The 24,847-nt window shown below is 39.1% G+C and overlaps 1 protein-coding gene across 2 annotated transcripts in view; it reads left to right on the top strand.

Moving 5' to 3' along the window:
* Positions 1–24,847, top strand: part of cdh13 (cadherin 13, H-cadherin (heart)) — a 307,186-nt gene that overhangs the window by 235,068 nt on the left and 47,271 nt on the right. For both annotated transcript variants that reach the window (XM_067502516.1, XM_067502517.1), the window contains 3 exons: positions 6,045–6,185; positions 19,849–20,031; positions 20,112–20,365. In XM_067502516.1, coding sequence (XP_067358617.1) covers positions 6,045–6,185; positions 19,849–20,031; positions 20,112–20,365 — 578 coding nt within the window. The remainder of the gene's footprint in view (positions 1–6,044; positions 6,186–19,848; positions 20,032–20,111; positions 20,366–24,847) is intronic.

The following is a 24,847-nucleotide window of genomic DNA, read 5'->3' as shown; positions in this document are numbered from 1 at the left end:
TTACAGTAAAAGCAGATTAGTGAACCTATTTTTCCAACCCACTGTAATTTGGTTTCCCTCCAGTTGATCTGTGATCTGCATCTTGCTGAGCAACGCAGCCATCTGCAGACAGCATGCCATTACCTAATGAGCTGTCCACTTTACTGTCCAGCAGTACCCTCCAGTGAAAATTCCCAACATTTGGCAAAAGGACATAAGGATATATTTCAAATCAAAACAGTGAAATGAAAAATACAGTATTTCTGTTTGATGTACTATTGTACTATGTCCACCTCTTCACCCAGTTTTATCTACATTTCTGGATGCATACTCATGAATACTTAATGCCAATCTTATCAGCATCTGCAGTTTAAAGAAGGTCTCTTGTTGTTAGCAGGGTAACCAGTGACAACACCAGCAAAGCAAATAATTTGTATGTTTAATCATCCACTGAGAACTTGCAGTAATGGAAAGAATTTTTCCAGCACTTGTCAAAAACATCTCAAAACAAACTTAAATAAGATCGTTCAGCCATCTGAATGGCCAAAAAGATTAACATCACACAGGAGGAACTGAGATGTAACACATTAAGAGCAGTATTCATATGTATGCCAGTGGCGATTAAACTGCACCATAACACCATAAGTGACATGAGCGACAGACTGTTTCATTAAAGAGGGTGAGCCAGCACCATAATTACTACAGCTGCTGTTAAAGATTTTATATACGGAGATAACTATCAACAACTATGGTCATTTTTACAGCTAGACAAAATAATTTATGAAGAGCATAAAAAAATATAAAAGAAAAGCAAGCAGACATTAGCAATTAATGAGGGAGCTTCACTGGATACACTCAAACTAAACAACAGCTTCGCTAAATGAACTACAACTAAGTCTCACAATTTTATGCCTTCATGCCAATTTTGTGCCCAACAAGCTGACTTGCAGTTTACATGTGTCGAGTTTCATATTCTAATCAGTTCATCCAACAGTGACAAGTGAGGTCACAGTGACCCATCGAACAAGGGTGGAAAAGCAAAAAAACTGTGCCAAATCAACCTGCGGACAAATGATCCGCTCTGGCGACCCTGAAAAAAAAAACTAATGTTCAAAAGAGGACCCCTGAGTAGCCAGAGTGAAAGTTTTTGAATGTCTTGTTAGGTTGTTATCTGATAGTTGAATGTTAACATCCAGTAGACATGTACACAAAAGTCAAAACGATGGTTGACTGTCTATTTGGAAGAGTGCAGACTTTTCCTGGTGGATTAATACCTAAAATGTATTGGTGGCTGTGCCGCACTCACATCTTTACCTCATTCCCTTAAATAATATTTGCCTACCAAGATTCATGTCAAATGAGCCCAAGCTGACATATAGCAAGAAATTTCCCTTAAGGTGTTCCTGGGACATTGCCTTCAAGAATGGTACAAACATGAGTTCACTGTGAACTTTGACCTCTGACCACCAAAATCTAATTCGTTTATCCGTGAGTCCAACTGCAAACTTGTGTCCCACTGTACAAATGTGTGTGCTTTGTTCATGTTTGTTGTTTGTCAGTGATGATCATCCTGACACACTTTCACTACATCACATTCAGTGGATGTGCAAACACTTTTGACCAATAAGGTCATTCTGATTCTGATTCATTTTGGAGGCTTTCATACACTAAATAAAATAGGTGAGCTCGCCACCAGAAGACCAAAGAGAAGTAGAAAGATAAAGCAGGTGAAGGCAAAAAGACAGAGGAAATGGCTTTTTATGTCCGTCATCATTTCTGTTAAGCATTTGAAAAGGGACCTAAAGAATAACCAGTGGTGTGGTCTTGAGTGTGAGCATTAGTGAAGGGCCAGAGTAGAACAAAGAACCCACTGCCAATTTGAATATAATATCACACCTATTCAGAGAGTTAATGTGGTGTCTCAGATGTCAGACTGTCCTCTTTCTCTCTCTCATTCTGTTCTCCTCCTTACCCCACACATCCCTCCCCAGTCCACTCTTACTCTCTTAGTCTCATCCTCTTCTTTCTCTTTGCTTTGTGCTGGAGATCAGCCTTTACTCAAGGGGCTTTGATGAAATCCTTTCAAGGCAAAATGTGATGGTCTGAAATGTCATTCTCAGATCAGATGTCTCTGAAACAAGGCTTGTCATATCATTTGGTGCGTTCCACTTCATTAGCGTTTTGTTCAGTTTCACGTCAACTTTCACAAACACAATCGCTCAGTAAAATCACTTGTGGCTTCCTAGTTTCTTTCTCACTTATGATTTACAAAGAAAATTATCCCACACATTGGAAAGAAAGCATCGCTTCTTTTCAAGTGGATAGGGATTTCTTTTGCTCTGACATTCGCCTGAGGTCCTCTTATGGACGTAGAGCTGGATACAATGAATGAAAGAGGAATTGTGTTATAAATAGGAAATATTTTAGCCATGCTTGCGGGATACCTATAGGGTTGGATGTGTTGGCTGCATTGGGACTTTAATATCTATTTTATGTCTCTGTTCTATCGCCGCCATCCTGTCTGAAATTTAAATTGACTTACACTGTGTTTTTTGAGTAAATATCTACATGCTGGTTGCTCTCAATTTCTAAACATTATTATGGAAATTGTACGAATGGTAGAATTATAATTGCTCAATATGAGCATGTATAAAGCTGTAAAACTGAATAAAAACTCACATGTTGGTTCTGGTTCTGGGTCCGGAGAAGATAAGGTCAGGGTCTGGACCCGGACTGCGGTCCCCCTATTAGGCATCTATGATATGGACTCTAGTTTGTATGTTGGTACTTCATCTGCACACGTCTGCATCAGTAGTGCCAATATATGCAAACAATACAACATCAGACTGATGTTTAGACGGGTCACCAGTATATCTCAGGGCCATGAAGAGACATACACAGACAAACAACCATTTGCACTCACATTCACACCTATAGGCAATTTTAGATTCAACAATTAACCTAACATGCATGTTTTTGGACTTGTGGGAGGAAACCAGAGAACCCAGAGGAAACCCACGCAAGCACAGGGAGGACATGCAGACTCCACTCAGAAAAAAAAAAAGCTATTATTTTTAGATTTTCATTTCGACTTTCTATAAACAATTTATTTGGGGACTGTTTAGTGGCACAGAGGGGTTCTCACCACAAAGATTCATCCTGACGTGATAATATTAATCTTTGCTTGACAATTCTTCTAGATTCATAGGATTTACTGCCAGCAAGCCTTAAACAACATGTAACAATCACAGAAAGACACAGAATAGATAAAGGATTATTATATATGTATATTTACATGCTTCTGTTTATTTGATTTTGTCTACTAAATCCCACAATATGTCAAAAAAGTAACTACTTGCATAGACAGGTCATACTTTAATTGCTGATGTTGAAAGTTTATTCAAGCATTTCCAGACAAATTAACAAGGTACTGAAAAAATGAAATCTCAATCAACACTACGCTGGTGGATGTTTTTCTGGTACCTAGAGGAAAAAAATTCCCCATTGCTCTAACTCCTGCCCAGAGTGAATGTGAACATCTTTTCCTGGCCAGGTACTGCCAGGGAGTTTATAATTGAGTTGAGACTCAGGAAATACTCATTAAGACATTGTCAGTCGCTAGAGGAAGCCATGCTCAATGTGTTTAGACACCACTGAGACTGCAGGCATCCCAGAGCCTTGCTCTTCTCCAGCTGGAGGGCAAAAGTGTACTTCTGCGTGCAGGTGTGAGTGTGTGTATTCATGCATGATTGTGTGCATGGGTTTAATAAACTCACAGGTCCGTGGAACACCATCTGTCTGCGCACTGTTTGATCGAGCAGGAGCTGGTTTTGAGAGACATCCCTGTCACCCACTATGTGTAACAAACTGATCGAAACACCTGTCTATTGTCTCCCCCAGAGCAGCTTCTTTAGAGGTTGGAGTTTATAAGAGCACTGATCTCTTGCCTCATAATTTCCTCTGGATGCTATAAGGGATTCTTATCATTACATTTAAATTCTATGTAAATAATGTAAAGAGTTCACTTGCTTAATTTTTTTAAATTTTTTTAAAGATCATTTTAGAATTTTTAATGAGCTTGGTACACACACAGACAGAGTAAGAGGTGACCATAAACACATTGTATGTCTCCTGACCTCAATATGTCATTTCAATAAGTAGTCCTTTACTCTGTGTAACACTGAGTTGACGTGATCATTAAAACGAGCCTCAAGGTGTCAAGCCATTGATCATTTGATCTCCCTCCGCCTGCCTCAGATGAAATTGATTTAAGCACCATCGATGGACGTGAACAGGCAAATGTAGAGTACGCACCATAACACTTATACTGATAACTGCCTGTACAGCAGAGCAGGGGATTTGTGTACTGCACGAGGTGATACTGGGTCACCAATCACTGCCAGTAAATAATCAGACTTGACTCTCCACGAGTTTAAAAATCAAAGGTGTGATTATGGCTTGGATTTTATCATTGTGCCACTGCCATGAATGAAAGCATGAAAAAAAAAACGAACTCACTGTATTACAGCACTCATACCATATTACTATTGGAATACCTCGGTCAATGCTGTAAAAACTATGTGCAATTAGCTAGCTTTCACTAGCTAACAAAACCCTTTCACTGGCAGCTAGAACATTCATCTAATGTAACTACGCTGTGAAAGTGGCTCAGTCGGAGCAGTCCCTTATAGGCCCCATCAGCATCCCAATAAATGACTTCTATAGGCATTTTAGTTAGTGTGATAAACAACGGCTTAATAAAAAAGACCGTCTGCCCTTTATGACCCAAACAAATAAATAAATAAATAAACTTTGACTTTTAGTTTATATGTGTGTTTGTGGGCGGGATTTCACTGTGTTCATGTGTATGTGGAGCCTCTGTGTTTTGTACTAGGAGTCTACAAGAGGTGTAATACAGTACATGCAGTCAGAGGTGAATCTACAATGCAGGATAGAGCTCCACAAGCATTTTCAGTGAGACAGATGGATGAAGTTCATTAAGCATGTGACAGTTAACACCCCCAGTAGGGAGAAAACACTGCAGCGGATGCATAAATGTTGGCTTTACCAGCCTCTACCTCCTGTTCTTTATACTCCAGAGTCAACATTTCCATTAGGCATGAGTTATGGTATCTAATGTTTATTGCTTCTATGATTGTTATGAATGCTGCCCTCTTGCTGTATGTATAAATTTCTCCCATTGTTATATAGATTAGACTTGTCTGCATGTGTTGATGTACATGCAGAGTCATTAGACTTAATCGGTTTTGTACATATAAACCAGACTGAGTTTCAATTTGTGTTTTATTAACCCACAACTCATTCTGTAATTTTGAATTCAAAAATCTAAAAGAACTGAGATATGTGTGAAGAGTCTAACAGCACAACAAATTCCAATGTTTAAAAATCGGAAATTCCCTGAACAATAGCTATGTTTTTAAAGATTTTAAAGACTTGAGAGACATCTCTTGTGTTTACTCAAACTTTCAGCGTGGTACAGTATGTGAACATGAGGGCACATATTTACAGTGTGATTTCTTTTTCTGCTAATTTGAAGGTAGGTTCAAACCACTATTGCACTATTATGAGAGCTTTCAAGCTTTGTAAAAGAGCCTTACAGTAATGTAGAACATGGCGACAAGTGTTAGCTTTTCCTTTGAGTGGATTAATTTACTCACACAGCTAATCATTAGTCTAATAATGATTTTATGATTTGGTTTTCAAACAGATTCTCTAATATCCACAGACTCTGCTATTAGATATTTATTGGAGGATATTTCACTACAACTGTTTGACTTTTTTTCTGAGTGTGTGTGAGAGAGTGTCTAATGCAGAAGCACCTATAACCTCGATTTTATCTGACATTCTCTTGTGATTGTATGGAGTGTGACTGCACTTTTTCCTGCCTACCTGTTCTCTGTTTCATAGAGTAAAGCATACTTTGTAAAGCATTATTTTCCCTGCAGATATGACAGCCCAGTCTAAGCATTTTACATTTTCTTGACTATTTTGTGTTCACATCTTGCTGTTTTTAAACTGTGCATCACTGTGTGTTAATTCTCCAGACACTGCCAACCACAACATATGAGCTAGAGATCGTGGCCAAGGACATGGCAGGACGTGAAGTGGGCCTAACAGGAACAGCCACCGCCACCATTACCATCACAGACAAGAACGACCATGCCCCAGAGTTCACACATCCGCTGGTGAGAAACATCTCTTTTTTTTTTCTTTTTGTATCCCTTTGTCACTCGAATGTAGCTTCCTTAGACATTATGTGGGAAAATTGTGTTTGTTTACCCCTCCAGTGTGGTCAGAGGTTAGGGTCAGTTAGATATAGATGTGGTGCATTTTTTCAAGGACTCAGGACACATCACAAAGGCAAATACTTCCCAATAGCAATCTTAAACCAATGCTAGTTAAGGAAATCTTTGCTTACTAACGAAGCAGATTACTTTATAAATGGCATAGAGGAAAATGTAGAATTAAAATAAAGGCTTTTATAGCGTAGCAGCATTTCAGAAGGCTCGCTCCTTTGCTGGACAGCTTTGGTCCCTGGCAGCACACTTTAACTTTTACTTACATTCCACAAACAAAAGGTCAAACACATTGAGATAAACTACCATACATTCACAGATAATAGTCAGTGATGAAATAATAGCTATAGGTAATTACCTCTACAATACAAAGTCCCTTATATTTCCCCTGTATTAATTTTAGAAGTGCAACGGTCATGTACTATTCAACAAAGTTTTCGTGATGTAGTATTTTTTTTCCCTCTATTTTACTGATATTTTTCACTCTGTTTTTAGCTACCGCCAGTGACATTCCACACTTCATAAATAAAGACTAGCAGAAAAAAGAGGAATTATACAATCTTCCCATTGGTCACAAAATATTTTTAATTGCTTCCTCTTTGCTGTACTTTTGATCAATATCGGTAGTGACAATAAAGTCTTTGTGCAGGTGCTTATGTCAGACTTCCAGAACATTAATTTAATGTGAAAACACCTTTACAGGAAATGTTTTATTTACTGTATGTTGACACTGACTGAAATAACAGCAAAGCAGGTGTAATTTGTATTAATTACTGCAGTGACTGAAGACAATATTTTTGTTAATTAGAGAAAAACAAATTACCAGATTGGTGAGTGTGACATAATTTTTGTTCATTGACTCATGGATTTATTGCTGTGGAAATTGCTAATATTTTGAAGTAACACTACAAAATGTGGCAGTATATATATTTATTTATATATATATATATATATATATATTTTTTTTTTTTTTTGTTGTAGTGCCACTGCAGTAATTAGGTCAGGGGTTTCTCATTTAACACCCAGCAGAAATGGGAAGGATAATACCTGTTGAGTAGGCTGAATGCTCAGAAGATGAAAACCTGTGCAGAAAAGGCAGCGGCTTTAACACAGAAAAACGCAAACCAACTAACCTTTTACAAAGATATGCTACTATCTCTGTGTCTAGGTTATCCCCCATACTGTATACCCCTGTCCCAGCATTTCATGTAAATGTATGTTTTTGCTTAGTGGAGGACTTATTTAACTCAATATGACCTTCAGCTCTTTCATAAAAAAGCATTTCTAGTATTTCTGTTGTTGTCTGCTGAAGGTAAAATATCACAGGGTGGGGATGTGGGCTGAAAGAAACACATGTGACATATAATACTACATCAGTAAGTGGGCAATATGGGTGCAGAAGCAAGATAAGAAAATCTGTGAGCAGGAGTGGGAGTAGATGTGTTGTGGTTTAGTGATGGTTTGTTTAGTCAGTGATGCCTTAGGGCTTTACTGAAAAGCTAACACACTAAACCGGTGCCTGCTCATCATTCTAGAAAATAAAATGTACACTTTTGAAGAACAAACATAAAATTGCACACAGTAATTCCTGTTTGTCCTTTTGCCCGTTTGTATCACTTCATGATGAATTTCTCAAAAGCTGCTACTATGGCTATTTTCTGTCCCCCCTTTATCCCTCCTTTTCACCTTTGGAGGTGAAAAACTGAAAAAAGAAAAGGAATGAGTTCTGTTAAAAAAAAAAAGAAAGACTCCCCATACACCTTAAGTTGCACTTATAACACTAAGTCGCGTGGTTCTTAATGGAAATGCCTGCAGCTGTTGTCAGGTTTGGAGACACATCATGCTTTGCCCCAACCAAACCTCCCCCTACAGCTCTCCCATGATGCATTGGGGTGTCGGGGGACCTTGTAAGGAGCGCAACTCAGATGTGAAATGTTACAGCTCAGAGGGCTCGGCAGGGCCGTGCAGAGTGCACCATGTCCATGTCCCAGTTAATGTTCTCATTTCTCACTGGGAAGAGATCCGTTTAACGGCGTGGAGAAATGGAGCTTTTAAAAAAAACAAGTGTTTGAAGGCGCTAAGCTCCGTGTATAAATCCTCTGCCCTCCACTCTCCCTGACTGCTCGCAACCTGCCCATGAATCATCTATGACCTCTCAGATGACCGCCATCATGAGTGTGTTCACAAGTGTGTATCTGTGCCGAGCCTGTGTCAGCGGAAGCTCTCAAGCTTTCCCCATATAAATTATTATTAAAGTATTCAAGTCTTTTCATGGAACTTCCCCAAATCTCTGCCTTCAAAAGACTCTCGAGTTGTCTTTTTCTGGAGACACCACCTCCTGCAGACCAGATGTAAAAGTCTGTCTTTCGATTTGTGTGCAGAACTCAAGCAGGGACAGAAAGAGAGAACGACTAATGGGTAGAAAGAATCCAACATAAAATGATATAGAGATGAAAAGAATAAACCAGGCAAATGGATGTGTAGGGAGCCTCTGTTATTCTTTAGACCTTCCTTCTGCAGTTCTTGGTTTAGAGATATAACTATTGATAGCGTGTGAAGTCTTTGGTTCAGACCACCTTTCGACTGCTCAGATCAGGCAGCATGGACTCTGAAGAGCTGTACTGCATGTGAAAGTCAGGATCACTTTCATGCTATGAAAAGTAATAATGTCCAACTACTCAATAGGGTTTATAGCAGATATGCTATCTTGTTCCATCTGTTATTACTGTTTTACAAAAAGAATTATAACTAAAATTAAATAATGCCCACATACTCAAAGGGGTCATTTGTCCCTACCCTCTTATAAGACCCGACAAATCATTTGTTGAAATAGGGGCACTACCACCAATCTCACAGTTGTTGGTTCAATCCCCACCTCCTCCAGTCACATGCCGAAGTGTCCTTGAGCAAGACACTGCTGCTGGTGAGTGTTGGCCACACTCCCCCATCGGTGTATGAGTGTGTGTGTGAATGGGTGAATAAGAAGCATTGTAAAGCGCTTTGAGTGCGAATAGGTAGAAAAGTGCTATATAAGTGCAGACCATTTACCATATGCCTTTTCATGCCACGCATCAAAGTGGATGATAGCTTTGCCTACAATGGGGCCAAAATGGCGGCTAGTTCTGTGCTTGTTTTTTGGTCTGAACACTGAAAAAACATGGGATTTAAAATGTGCAGTTTTGGCAGTTTGTTTAGAGTAAGGCAAAAAACACCCATGCTAGGTTAAGTTAGGGTTAGGCACTAAACAGAGAACTAAGGGTTAGTAAAAAAGTTACAGTTTGACTTAAAAATACCATCACTGTTGTTAACTAAGATAGCTGGGATGGTCTTACAGCTAGATGTCACCAAACAGTAATAAGTATCTGTTGGTTGTTTTTGGCAGATTATAGATAAGATTAGAGTACCAACATTGTCATTCACAAAAATCAGTGCCTCCAGAACACGGAAATGTCATGACAAAAAAAAAAAAAAAAACAAGGAAAATGTTTCATGTCTCTTTTTTTCTTATCATAGATTTTTTTTTAACAGATAAGTATGCAAAGAAGAGAATTTAAAGTTTCTCTTAAGAGGCAAATGGCTGGTTTAAGTGAAGACTTAAAAATGAAAAAAAAAAATTCAACCTGCACTGATATTCACTGATGCAATTCTGCAATATGAACAAATAGAAAATCTAAAAACTTTATATGAAGGTGTGGAAACCCAGGAAAAACTAACATTTTTCCCGTTAGTGAGTTCCTCTTTAAGGATGCATGATTTAATGTAATCTTAAGTTCTTTTTTTAAAATCATAAGCTGAGGTTTCCTGTCTTACTAGGAAATGTATTACATTTTGTGACAAAGCTCCTTCTGCACTTACCTGATTATTTTTTATAGTGAGGGTCTAATCAAATTTTTATGTGGAGTAGAAACAGGAAAAAATGGATATGGAATCGTTTGGTGTTTTGGTGCTGTGAAAAGCCAGATTTCCTGTATGTGCTTCTGTAATGTACATTGATATTTCTCTTGATGAATTTCTGGAGTCACACTACCTCTCTGGGTTTACTCAAAGTCTTGTGCACGGTCTCTGGGATTCTCGTGCCATGTTGATTTTGGTTTTATGCTGACTTGCTTTTTAATCACTGTTAAACCTTTGTTCCTCTTAATGCTGGTATCACAGGAGGTGCTGACATACCCTTCTCCCAAGCCCGGGACCTTTTCCACTAGTCTCTTACCTTCTATCACCCTTCCTTGTCCACCAATACCCCTTTCCCCGCTTTATGCACTTGCTGTCTGCCTGCTCTCCTCATCTCCTCTCTTGCTCTGCTAATTCCACACCATGTCTGACTGGGCATATCCCCCCTGCTCCTAATAACAAGACCATGATGGACCTTATCACTCCTGTCACTCAAACTCCCTGACAGCCAGTCTGTGTATATTTTTTTCTCATTCAATTTTGTGCCCTTTCTCTGTGCTTGTCTGTCTTTCTGTCTGCTTCCCCTCTCCTCATCCCCTCTCTCCTCTATGATGACCCAGAGAATATGCTTGCCTGCAATCCATCTGTCTTGCTGATAAAGACGTTAGCAGCGATGGTTGTAGCATCAGACACAGGGCAGCAGGCCCCTGTCAGTGCTGGTCTGTCTTGGGGGATGGCTAACGGGTGTCACGGATTAGTCCGAGCCTTGCATGATTGCTTCACTAGGTCTGATACACACAGTGCTTAGCCTGCGTGATACGGTAGTGTGGTTGGCCAGAAGACTGTGTTATAAAGATGAAGGCATGGGAAACGATTTATGCCAGGTTAGAGGCTCTGTAAGAAGGACAGTTGTACATACTGTATGCGTTTGTGTGTGCATGTGTGGCGGCTTAGCTGGTAGAACCATTGTCCTTGAACCACAGGGTTAGTGGTTCGATTCTCAGATCCTCCTGGCCACATGTCCAAGTGCCCTTGGGCTTGACACTGATCCCAAGTTGTTTCTGGTGTGTGCTCCATGTAAACCGCTTTAGATTAAACTGTCTGCAATAAAACATAAATAAGGAGGGATGAGTAGTTTGATTTGTGAGAATGTCTTCAGAGATTTATACATTTGTTTGTATGTTTTTTAATTGTTCTCAGGATAAAGAATCAAATTCCATGTTTTAAATCCCATTAGAAATCAATCTCATTTCCTTTTATTTAATGATCCATAATTTGCCATGTGTGCACAGCATTACACCATTTTTATTAGGTTTTTTTTTAGCATGTTTGCTATATCCAAGAGGAAACCCATGAAGGATATTACCAGGCTGTTTTTTTTTTTATTTAGATCTGGAGAATAGAGTGACATCCTCATTCTCCTTGATGAAAAAAGTGTAAATGTCCACTTGAAAAAGCAACAGCCTTATTGTCCTTCAAGTGTAAAATTTGCTCAGAGGAATGTTAATGTGTTAGAAATCACAAGGCCAGCTGCCTGTCTTCTCACTTATCGGAAAAGACAACAAGCTTTTTACAGTTTTTCTTATTTTTGCAAAGGAGCTGCTTGCTAATTTGTGCTTCAGTATCAAGGATGTGATCAAACAAATAATTAGTTACTAGTTTGTTGAGTATGTTATATTGAATACTGGGTGTCATTTTTGCTAATCATTTTATATCACCTATCTGTTCTCACCCTTCCTGAATTGTTAGACCCCATATCAAGATTTTGCAGGAAGAGAGACAGAATTATCTGTGAGTCTGTGTGATATTAATTGATGTAACTGGTTGACTGACATGAAAATTCATAAAACAAAGGGTGGAAACTTTAAAGGAGATACATATGTTTTATAGGCTCTGTATTTTCTATTAAGGTTATTAGAAATGTTCCCCTTGTTTATGTCAAATCTGTTGTCGGAATAAATGTGTAAAAATGCACTTGGGTGCTGAGTGCACTATTGAAAATTAAGTGTTTTTTGTTGTGTTACGTACTCGCTGTGCAAGGTTAAATTATAAAAGCTGAGCAAGGCCTTTCTCCTCGTGGTGTTTGTCGAGCAGTAGCCACAGAAGTACAATTTCATCATGGACAGCAGAAGCATCTTCACCTGGGGCCACACTGAACTAGAGCAGTGTAGTTGTAGACTGTTGTTAGAAAGTTACAAAAATCCTGAAGGAAGAACTTTCACACCATTGAGGTCTGACCATCAAAGCAGCACTGTCAAATGCAAACCAATGCCTTGGCTGTAAGATTTTCCTTTCAGTTGAACTTGGGTGAATTGACAAAAACAAGGTCTGTTCTGCCAAGGTATTAAAACTGCTTCTATCTTTGTGAACAGCTTGAACTGAAGCAGTTTAAATTTAATAAAGACACAGGTAAGCTTATCAACTCTCCATTCTCACGTACTATCTACCGGATTAAAAGCTACATGGGAGGGAAATGACCCTGTAGGGGGTTGCCAATCACTGTAGAAGATTATGTGGGAAGATGAGTGATCAAATGCAATTGGTTTTATTTCATTTTCCTGCTGGTACAATAATATTAAAGGTGTTTGGTGTTTCAACACCTCTGAGAGTTAAGCTGCTTTTGAAAGCAAAAAAAATAGAAGACAAGTGACTGCTTAAGGGTGTACGATTCCTGTGCAACTCGGGGACTGCCTTCTAAATTTGACTTTTTTACCTCTGTGATGTTCAGAGAGACAGGGAAATCTAAAATTTGTGCATGGCCTCACCATATGGTTGTTTTTGTGAGACGTTGTGTTCAAGGTGCTACCATACTGTCTGTGCCTCGTCTTTGAAAAGTATTGTTAGGATTTCTCCACTTACGGTTGACTTTTCGCTTTCTAAGAACTATCTCTGGAGGACCTAAAACATAGCAGGAAAGATGAGCTGGACCAAGACACAGTCAGAAAAAGTGACAAGCTTACAAGGAAAGCAATGGTGAGAAAGTAATGAACATAGCCAAGAAAACTTTAAATGGCTTTGTTACAGTGCCTCCCTGCTGTGATGCAGCAGTGGAGCAAATGCTACTCTGAGGCGAAACAGTCTCGTCTCGGGAGGTTTAATGTGATGGGCCGCTGGTATATGTGTTCCCTGTCAGAGAAAATCTTTGGGGCAGCAGGGACGTGTCACAAAGCACTTTCCATTAGGACAAATGAACAGCTGCTCAGCTGTCTGTCTGGCTGCCTGTCAGCGTAGCCCCAGCTGCCATCTGTATTCATAACACATTCCGACAGACACCCAGGAATAAAATAACTTGATCTCCACTCATCTGAGTTTGTGTGTTTATATGATGCTCTCAACTATCTGTGAAAATATTGTGAGCATATGTTTGTTTACTTGGCTGTACGTACATGATAGTGTTATTTGTGTATGTTTGTTATAGGGAGAACAAGATGGAAAAGTCTGATTGATACATTTGCTAGTTTAGCAGGTAGTATAACACTCTAAGCAGCCACTTTTTACTTACCTTGCTATTTTTTTTGTTTGTTTCTACCTTGCTGTCTCCTTTTGTTTCTTTTCATTCTTTGCTCCGTCTCTAAATTAAGAGCCTGAATAAAAACAACATAGGAGGCAATTTCCATATAGTGTTAATGAGCCAGAGCACATTTAGTGTTACTCAGTAAAGCTGACAGATGTGTACACTCTTCCAAAGCCTCACATCTCTTTCTCGGGCCTTTTGCCAGAATTTCAAACTTCTCCTGCACCCCCATCTGTTGGATAAGAGGTAAACTGGATATTGTTGACAGTGTCGAGATGAAGGGTTTTTGGAATTATGTTGTGTTTTCAGAAATCAGCCAGCTGTTTTGCTTCACCTTGCAGATGTTTATTACCTGGCGTTGTTTATCAAAAAAAGAAAAAGAAGTTGAGAAAGAACCATTTTCATACAGACGCCTAAAGCAACTAATCAAGTGAGTGAGTGGCCTTGTTTGGCCTGTGAGGCTTGTTGGTGCATATGACATGTCAAAAATACTGTGTCTGACCGATTGACAGCTGGAATAGACTCCAGCCCCCCACAACCCTGAACAGAATAAGTAATTACATGTTGTGGATAGATGGATGGATGAAAGTGGTTTCTCATTCTTACAGTATAAAAAATGATGGCACATGAATGCTACATGAATGTCTTTAGTAAATCTCCGGGCAGTTCACTCAAATGAGACATTTCACTAAGTATTATACCTGAGAACCATTAATATCCCTGTTATATTCCACAGAAATCCAGAAAAGAGATGTTGAGACTATAGAGCTGATTATGATTTGGTTGTGATGTCTGGTGGAACCTACAGTAGTTGGACCAGGTCGATGCCAGGTTTTGTTTTGCTGGTACTGACAGTCGGCAGAGAAATCTGTACATGTGTGTACTGTGCAAAGATTCTAGTCTTTAACTTACAGTAAAATCCAGCTCTTGCCAGTCATTCTCAGGAAGAGCTTTAAAAACATGTTTGATATTTTAAACACTTGAAACCAATGACGTGGCAGCCAAGGCAGATCCACAAATAAAACTTTACCTCAAGTTAGCTTTGTTTTCCAAATATCTAGGCAGGCTCTACAGTCTTCACATCTCCATCCAGGATCTTACTCAAAATCTGGGCTTTTTCACACATATTGCGCTGCTTAAAGTCCAAGCTGCTGGCTGCCATCAGGTGTGGGCCCTTTGCAGATAGTAAAAGACTAGAAATCTGTGAAAGTTGGTGAAAACTGTTTTTAGCGTAAATTGTCCGATATTCAAAAGTCTAAAACTACCGTACCTGGGTTTTCATATTAGCTCCAGTAACAGTGGGAACCAGCACTCCATGTACAGGCTGTAGTATTCTGACTGATGCGCAATGGTGCTTTCAAAAGGTAATAACCTTTTTTCCCAGTAATGACTAGTAATTACTTAGACAAAATAATGCAATTACTGTGTCTATAAATTGTACATTCTATGATTGGTACGATAATCATAATTCTTGCCAATTACTACACTGTGAAACTAATGCCAGATTAGATTAAAGGCCAGATTATGTTTTTGGATTTGTTTATTTGGTTCACATTAAATCTTGTATTGTAGCAGTGGAGGCTTACTGTCCTCATTAGGACCTGTTCATACTGTCAGCGATCAACCCCTGGGAATTATTCAAGTGAGTGGGTACACACCGCCATTGGCAGTGTCAGAGTTTAAGTATCACTAACCATGAAGTGACAAATATGATGCAATTCAGGAGTTTAAATTATATCCCTGTGTATGTGGCAGGAAAGGGGAAAGGTAGGCAAGTGTTCACTGGTTCTTGTGTACTTGTTACACGATTCAGAAATGTAATCAAACAAGCTCATTTAAAGGTTCTCATGTGATTCCAAGCATTAGCTATTTCACTACAGATCACAGGCTTTACACATTTTCAAATCATTTTGTGGCATATTTTTCTGCTGATCCACAAAGGCAAGGATTTCTCTTCAATTGTGTTTGGCATGAAAATCAATAAATCAAATCAACTTTTAAAAAATGTTTGACATGCAGTAATGTAGTTTAGATGAAGGCTGACATGACACCATACTGCATTAGCTCATAATTATAATGTAACTGACTTGATTGTGATGGATTAAATAAGCAAAAAAGAAGAGTGTGGTTTCAAGATTTTTTTTTAAATTGCACAGGAGTTAATGTTAATGTTTAGAAACAAAGGAGAATACACTCATATGCACACACCGCATGGTCAATGAAGGACTTATTTTCTTCCTGAATTATGTTATCTTCATTGTAAATTGTGAGAGCAGCTGTGGACAGTTTCCACAAAAACTTCAATTAACAATTAGGAATTAAAATACAAATTTTCAAGACTCCAAGACTCAGACTTCAAGACTGAGTTTCAGCACCACAAAGGTTCGGACGGTGTTGAGAAGGGAGAGTTAGAGTTTTTTTAATTTAATCCAATCTACTGGGTCAGTTTGTGCCCCCATGGAACACGTCAAAGTCTTTCTGGGCAAGACTCAGAATCCCCAAACTGCCCAATCACAGCTGTTGGGGCATTGTTTGTGCCAGTAGCTTTATTCACATTACTTTAGTCCGAGGCTGCAGGATAGTGGTAAGTGAAAGGAAAGACAGCTATGGGTCAGAGTAAAGTAACCCAATTTGGACCTAAGAGAAGGAGGAAACTGAGAGAATGTTTCCCTAATAATTTAATGCATGTGTTGTTTTCACATTTTTGCTTTTTTTGGGGGGGCAGTGGCTCAGTTGGTATAGTGGGCTCATACCGACCATAGAGTCGAAGGTTTGCGCTCCGCTCTTCCCAACCACATGTGAAAGTGTCACTGGGCAAGACACCGAACCTCCAACAGCCCATCCCCAGACCCCAGCTGCGCAGCGCTGGTCCAACACCTGGTACCCGGTAGAAATTGGGAAGGGAAGGGCATCAGGTACGGCATCCAGCATAAAAACTTTGCCAAAACAACATGCGGACAAATGACACTGAACTCACAGGATAAGTCAAAAGGACAAAAAAAAGAATTGCTTTCATATTTTTAATAACACTATTAATTTACAACTATTTAAGGTAACCCTAGAATGAAACTGTTAAATTTGACATTGTCCAATTTTTGTCTCTTTTTCCAATTTGTTCCTGAAACGCTGTTCATTCTTTTTGCGACACAATGTTACCTTGAAGATTTATGGGACAGATTATTTAAAAAGTCAGACATAAAAAGAAACGGGAAACACAAAATCAATATCAAATTGTGACTGTCCCTCTTTGGAATGTTAAATATCTAAAGTGTAGTGAGGTATGAATGCATGTGTTGTTGCATGTTCATTGTTTAAATACACACTCTACAGTGTACTGTATGTGTGCATGCGTGTGTGTGTCTGTGTGCGCGCATGTGTGTGTGTGTGTGCGCATGTCTGTGAATGTGTGTATGTGAGTGCGTGCACGCATGCGTGTGCCTTTATTTGTCTCTTGGCTTGCACTTCCCTGACCATGTGATCATCTTTTTCTGAGAGTGGATTGTGCAAGAGCCAGTGCTGTAATTGGCTCTCTGTCGGGAGCTGGGAATTTCAGAAAGAAAACAACTAACTCACAAACACGCACTCACACACACACACACACATTGATAAAAGCAAACTTGAAGGCAGACCTTTTCCCCCCTCTTTCACCATTTCTCCCCTCTCTCTCTTAATGTGTTTAAGTCATTTCAGGCCAGGAGCTTTGCCTCGTAGTTAGTCATTTCCGTCTAGTCTTTCAGGTGACTGGTTGCTTTGTGCTCCAGGTGGAATTGGGGCCTTATCAGCAGCAGGGCAGGGGCCCAGTGGCCACATCACACAGAATACAGCATTTCTTCCTACCGCATGACTGCCCCACATGATTAAACCCAATCTGACCGGATGTTGTCTGTGTGCCTCTACTGTATTCGTGTTTGTGTGTGTGTGTGTGTGTGTGTGTGTGTGTGTGTGTGTGTGTGTGTGTGTGTGTGCGAGAAAGAGAGAGAGAGAGAGAGAGATTGAGCTTGCGAATTTTGGATTTGACTGTATTTTATCTTCAACTTGAAGTCCAGAAGAGGACGATGGCCATTGGAATGCCAATGATGTTCATTTATTTCTGATCACTCTTTGTGTCTTTGAGAGTGTGCAGTGGGTATACATAGGTATTTTTTGTAAAATGGCTTCAAGGCTTCAAGGCAAACAAGCTTTAAATTCAAATTTCAGTACATCCCACTGAGTACTGGGATTTTTAATGTTTTGAACAGCCTCGTAATTTTCACGTGATGCTTGTACCAGATTGCTACAGGCTTGCAGGACAAAAGGAGCTACAATGCCCATGTGGGTACAAACATAATTTCCTTCTTTAGAGAGCATTGTGTTTCTATCCTCTGTGCCCTAAATGACTCCAAATGGTTCAAAGTGTTTTTTTAAACAAGCTTTGGATGAATATAAAAGGTAGAAAAGAAAAGAAAGAGAAGAAATCAATGTTTGTCTCTCTTCAGATGAATGCATGGAGCCAGGCACTGTGAGGCAGTAAGAGGGTAATCTGTGAAACAACAATACCGTGGGCTGACAGGAGACGCAGTAATCTAGGCTTGACCAGCGCTATCCCTAAACAGAGTGTTCTGCGTCTGAAAGATTACACTGTAAACTCTGACACCATAATGGTCCTGACACACACACACACACATACTCACACACACACACACACACCCACACACACACACATTCAAAGAATTGCTTCTGCCTGGTGGAGCTTCTGCAGTTGTACCCCTGTTCACAATGTGGTCTTTAGTAGGCGCCTTGCTGACAGAATGCATGGATAGGAATCTGATTGAGGCCTGCTGCCAACAATGAGCAGAGAGGCGGGGAGTGATTGACACTGAAAAATGAATGAGATGCACTTTGAGAAATCATGAATAGGACAATGAATAGTGTTTATTCTGTTATGTGTGCTCTGGGTCCATGCATTCACGTGCTTATAGCGCCAAGAAATAATATTTAGAGAATTTATTTATTTTTTGGATATGACTGCAGGATATCTGCCCAAAAACTGACACACAGCCTAGCAGGCAGGTACTTTATCAAAGACAAGGATGCCCAAGTCTTACAGGCAACCAAAGGAGACACACGTAAGAGGCAGACAGCATAAATAGTACAAAGGTCACACAACTTTTGCAGAGAGGGATGTAACTGATCTACACAACTACTGACTGGACTGATAGAGAAACTGACATTATGTCTGTGATTGGGCGAAGAAGGTCGGGTACATCTTGGATATTACAACTCCAATTTAAAAAAGTTTGTATGATGTGTAAAACCTAAATAAAAACAGAATGTAATCATTTGCAAATGTCATCGACCCATATTTTATTCACAAAAAAACATATCAGATGTTGATGTGAGATATTTTACCGTTTCATGGAAAATATTAGCTAATCAAAACCAATGGAGGAACATTTGACAACTAATTAGTTTAATTGGCAACAGGTCAGTAACATGACTGGGTATGTTCTCTGTATGAAAGTTATCTGGCACTGCAGGGTTGAGACAACAGAAGACTATTGTTTTCCATAACAGAGAGATCAAGCAGGACTCTATAAAAGGGTTAGAAGACCTAAAGGTGTCAGAAAAAGTTATGTGCTAACTCATCTTCACTGTGTTAGTACACTGCTACACTATCGTCAGAATAGCAAAAACCAATATCGTAGGAAAGCATACGAAATTATCCCCAAACCTAATGCAAACAAAACATGGACCTGCTTATAAAAACATGGCTCCATAGTACTAGTTACTGTAAGTGGTCAAAACATATTCTTTTCACCTACTCTGCTTTTTCCTCTTGTTGATACTTTAAGTTGATAAGGTAAATTTGAAATCAGGCTGATACACTTTAGATTTAGACCAGTACCATTACAGACATTGCTTAAAGCAAAGTTGTGCTGAATCACCACTCGTGTTTTTCTGTGAACTTAGAATGCAAAACCCTTTTCTATCTAAAATTCATTCACATCTAATCTGAACACACCTTAAATTAGCTTGTAATAGAAAATACCCATCTATGTCTTTCTCTCTGCGTTCATTTGCATTTGTGTTGTTATTGTCTGTAGATTGAGGATCCCTTAGTGTTTCTCTCTCACAAATGGTGGTTTATATTTTTGTCTCCAATAACAGTTTGAGGCTAAGGTGTACGAGAGTTCGACAGGGGTAGTGGTCAACCTGACAGTAGACGACAGAGACGATCCAGCCACGGGGGCGTGGCGAGCCATCTACTCTATAATCAGTGGAGATCCTACACAGAGCTTTGAGATCCAAACCAATCCAGATAATAACGAGGGAATGCTGTCAGTTGTCAAGGTAAAGTATCTGAGACTTCCAGATGTATTTGTAAATTGCAGTAGAAAACATACATCTTTTCAATTATTTTCTCCTTTTAGCCTCTGGACTATGAGGCCACAGAGTTTCACACGCTACTCATCAAAGTAGAGAATGAGGAGACTTTGGTTCCTGATGTTGGCTATGGTCCCAGCTCCACAGCTACCGTCCACGTCACAGTTGAGGACATCAACGAAGGTCCTGTCTTCTTCCCTGACCCCTTAACAGTAACCACAATGGAAAACATCCCTGTGGGCAGCTTTGTGGCCTCACTCAATGCTACAGATCCAGATATATTGCATAAACAGAGCATCAGGTAAGAGCTAAAGTGAAACCTTTTGAAACCAAACTGAAAATCCGTATGTATGAAAAAATCTGAGATAGGAAGAATGAGAGGGAGAGCCTGTCTGAGCTGGTGGTTAAATGTCATCTGCTGCAGTGTTTGATTCAGCATCGTAACAATCTTTCTGATTCTCATTCACTTTCACTCTGTTCAGTTCAGCAACGTTACCAAGTTTCACGTGTTTATGGGGCTCGGATTAGCATTTTAAAGCATTCTTTTGTGTAGGGGCAGTTAAGTTAAGTTAGCAAGGTTTGCATTATTCTGACAGTGTCAGGTGATGGTCTGGCATGTAGCAACGTGTCAGAGAACTGCAGTTTTAGCTTACAGGGTATTCATTTTCCTCCTGCCTTGTAATCTTGTTCTTTGGGTTATAATTTCCCTGGTCACAAACTTAGTTTTCTGTCTTCAATATGTACAACAGAAAACATATATTGGCTAGACAATCTTTAATTTACTGGCATAGGTCAACAGGTTCGCTTGATGTCATAGGAGGCAGCTCATTAACTTTAACTCTTACAGAAAAAAGCACACCCTCAAATATTACCATCATCATAACAGGAAGGCTGTTAGTTTCACTATGTGGTACAATAAAAAATATTCCTCCTGCTGCCAGGGGGAGCCCAGTAGTCTGTGTTGCATGTTTTTTACGAGAATAAAAACTCATCATTACATTTATTGGCTTTTAGGCATAATTTATACTCAATTTAAACTGTAATTTTTCTGCACCCTTGGAGTTATATATCATGTAAAAAACTGTGTTAAGTAAACACCTGGGGAATAAAAATGACCCAGGGAAATCAAACCCACAGATCGTGACTTTACTGCTCAAATTATTGATGCTGCTTTATGTGCTGTAAAATTTAGTCACTGTGTCAGTATCAAATGCTACATACCATGGAGGTTTTCCACTGAATGTTGTATAGGAGTTGGGACCTGTGCTTATAAAACTGCCATAAATGGCTCTCTGAAGCAGCCATTGAGGTCACATGACCATGTAAATTTGACACAAATGAGGCTTAATACAAACTTTGCTGAGTAGTGCATACTGCCTAAATGCTTAAATTATAGGACAATTTTTGATACAAATCCATCCACTGTTGAACATTGTGGGCCAACAGTTGTGTTAATATAATTTTATATGTGGTCAGTATTAAAGCCCAGTCCTCTACAGTATCTAAAGCTATGTGCATCATATCTTCACTGACTGCCTCACAGCCATGGTTTTCACATGACCTTTCTCTACACAAAGCACATGAAGAAGTACAGTGATTGTGTGCCTGGATACAACAGCGTGTACATCCATGCAAAGCAAAAATTAGGTCTCTGAAATAAATCATAGTCATTTACTGCTAGCAGCATTTGCATTGTAGCTGATGTACTGCACTCAATGGAGTTTCACAATGCTAAAAACTGTGCTAGAACTTTAGAGCTCTGTAATAATAGGAAAATAGTGTGGTGATATTTTAGTAATAACAAAGTAATTTTGGATTTTTATTTCAAAATAACAATATTATTCATAATATTATCACCTGACAATTTCAACCTAAAAACTGAGAAATAATAACCTTGTAAAAGTAGAATTCATGGCCGAGCTGTATTGGATTACATTAGATTGGACAGGTGGTCATAGTGTTATGCTTAATCGGTTTACTAGTGTGGATAAAAGTTGACGACTGGTCTTTTCTTTTATAGACGTAACGCCAGCGTGGCTGAAAACCGTGTAGGTTTAAGTGATCCTAGATCAGTTGCAGCTTGACTATAAATTGCCTTTTTTGTGTGAACTAATTTAATGCATCAAATTATCCAGGAGAGAAAAGGGCTATAGTCAAAGAGGTTTTCACCAAACGTAATATTAATTAGAGAGCAGTTTTACAATCTTTTTCTTCACTTTACAGTCTGTCTTTTGACTGTAACGTAGCTACTATTCCTTCAGCAGTTGTTGTTCTTCAGTAACCTATTACCACATTCACTGCTTCTAAATAGCACCACCAAAAAAGGTTGCAGTGCTATTCTGATGCAAGATTCAAAAGTCAGGGATATATGCCAAATAACATCCTGTCTTTGGTGTTGCAAAAAATAAATAAGAAGAGACAACAGCACAATGGCATGATTTTCTAAATGACTCACATAGGTTGCAGAGTTTGTCATCTGTGTTTGCTTTACTCATGCACACCCAATTTAAAATTTCGCATGTGGGGGTTTTAAGATCACTTAAAAGCCTTCTCTAATGATTTTGGTGATTTTTCATCTGTCTATAATCACAGAGAGATCTAGCTTTGTCCTTCGCGCTCTGCTCCTCTCATCTTTGGAGTACATTTTTGTATTCATTTCATGGCCTCTGCATTTGTTTTCATTTCCCCTCTCTGACACTTTGCCAGGTACAGTGACTCAGAAGTGTCATAACTGTGACCTGCAGACTGAAGACACAGTGAAAGACAGACAGTTGGAGAGTTGGAAATGTAGAGGGAACGTGCACAGAATCAATTTTTCACTTTTACCTCTTCTCTTCTCCCTGTCTCTGCAGTTGTGTTTGTTTGCTTGTACAGTGTGTGTGTGTGTGTGTGTGTGTGTGTGTGTGTGTGTGTGTGTGTGTGTGTGTGTGTGTGTGTGTGTGTGTGTGTGTGTGTGTGTGTCAGTGTGCCTGCCGCCTGAAATGTGTAGGTCAAATTCACAGGACATTTGGTGTGACATGGTCAGCACCCAGTACCCAGCACACACAAACATGGTTGTATGTATATGAAAAATACATTAAATTATGGACCATTTTGTTACATTGAGAAGACTATTGCACATATGTTGACAGCCCTACTTCTGCCTATTTTATATTGTTGAACTTAATTCAACTTTATTTATATACTGCCAGTTCACAACAAAATAATCTGAAGGCACTTTACATAATAAATGTAAGACTACACAGAGTTGTAGAGAAAACCCAACAAATCCCTTTTGAGCCAGCCCTAGGCAATTTTCCACAGCTGCCTGGTCTCTACACATTTTTTCAAGTATAATCATTTGGAGAAACAAGTGGACATAACATAGCCAGCTGTTAAATTTGATTAAGCAACTCAGTTATGAAATATTTGCATTACATTTAGCAGCTAAGCCTTATTTGCACATGACCATTGTTACCTGGGGCCTCCTGGGAATTATAATAATTGCTGTGGTCATCCTGTGTTCATAAAACCTTAGAAAGTCAGCCATGTGTGACATTTCTGGAGAGCAGCTTGACCAAAAGCAGGCTCGGGATCCATTCAGACAGGATTAAAATTCCAGTGGGAGATAGGGAATAAAATATTTTCCATGCTGCTTTAACTAAATTCATCATCGTAGGTGGCGTGTTAGCCCATGCCAAATCACAGGAGGTGGTTCACCATAAATTCAGCAGAAAAATCATTTTGCTCTCATCACCAGCTGAGCTGATTTAGTTCTGTAAAAGGTAACTCAAGTCTTAAACACAAACCCAGGGACCAAATGTTCCAATTCCAGTCTAAACACTTTTTCTCTTAATATACTTAGAGTAAGTATAGCACTTATGGCAAACAAATAGACATACAAATGTTTTTCTAATAATTTTCATTCCAGTATGAGTGCACTACATAGTAAGTAGCCTACCTACTGTAGGACACTGACTTTAGGAAAAAGTCAGTTTCTAAAAACTTTCTGTGGGAGCATCTTAATAGCCAGATGGTTAAGACACATGCTATTCAACTGCAGCGTCCTGGGTTTAAATCCAGCAAGGAAGGTTTGCTACAGAAATGCCCAAAAGTCTTTTAAAAACAACTCCAAAGCCTCATAGTTGATCATCACTTTTTTAGTATATGAGGTTTGAAAGCATGAGAATGAGAACTCATTAAAAATTGAGGTATTAATCACTGCTGCTTCAGTATTGATACATGTTTTAAATAGGAATAGAGAATGAAGATAAAACCCTAAGACAACTTAACTACCCTCTTTACAATTAATGAAAATGTTAATTAAAGGCCCAGTTATTCACATTATGACAACGATTGAAAGTATTTGCTGTTGGAGACTGTAGGTGTATGTTTTGAAACGCTGTAGTGGAAACATGCTGTGTTTGAAGGGTTTTCATTAGCCTGGTTTTCTAGCCCACAGCCAACAAAACCAACAGGGTTAATCGGTGCTATCTCAGTATGCAGGTTATTAGACAGCTTCCATTTACCTGTATATATATTTTTATTATGTTGTTGAGAAACAGGTTTTTTGCCTGCAAGTGTCTAACATTTCAGCAAATAAATAAATGAAGCCTTTTACACTTTGACCACAAACACTTTGCAGTAGCTGTGACTCCGACGAACCCTGCACAATCTCACAATTGTTAATGATCTCAAGGCTTTTTCAAAATGCTGATGATGTGAAGGGAAAGATTTCTGGAGGACATTTAATTGAATGCTCGTGATAAAAACTGCTTCAAACATCTACAGTTCACACATGTCA

Source organism: Channa argus, chromosome 4 (genome assembly GCF_033026475.1).
Source record: "Channa argus isolate prfri chromosome 4, Channa argus male v1.0, whole genome shotgun sequence".
Classification (NCBI taxonomy): domain Eukaryota; kingdom Metazoa; phylum Chordata; class Actinopteri; order Anabantiformes; family Channidae; genus Channa; species Channa argus.
The sequence above is the reverse complement of the archived record's forward strand: the minus strand, read 5'-3'. Positions and strand labels throughout refer to the sequence as shown.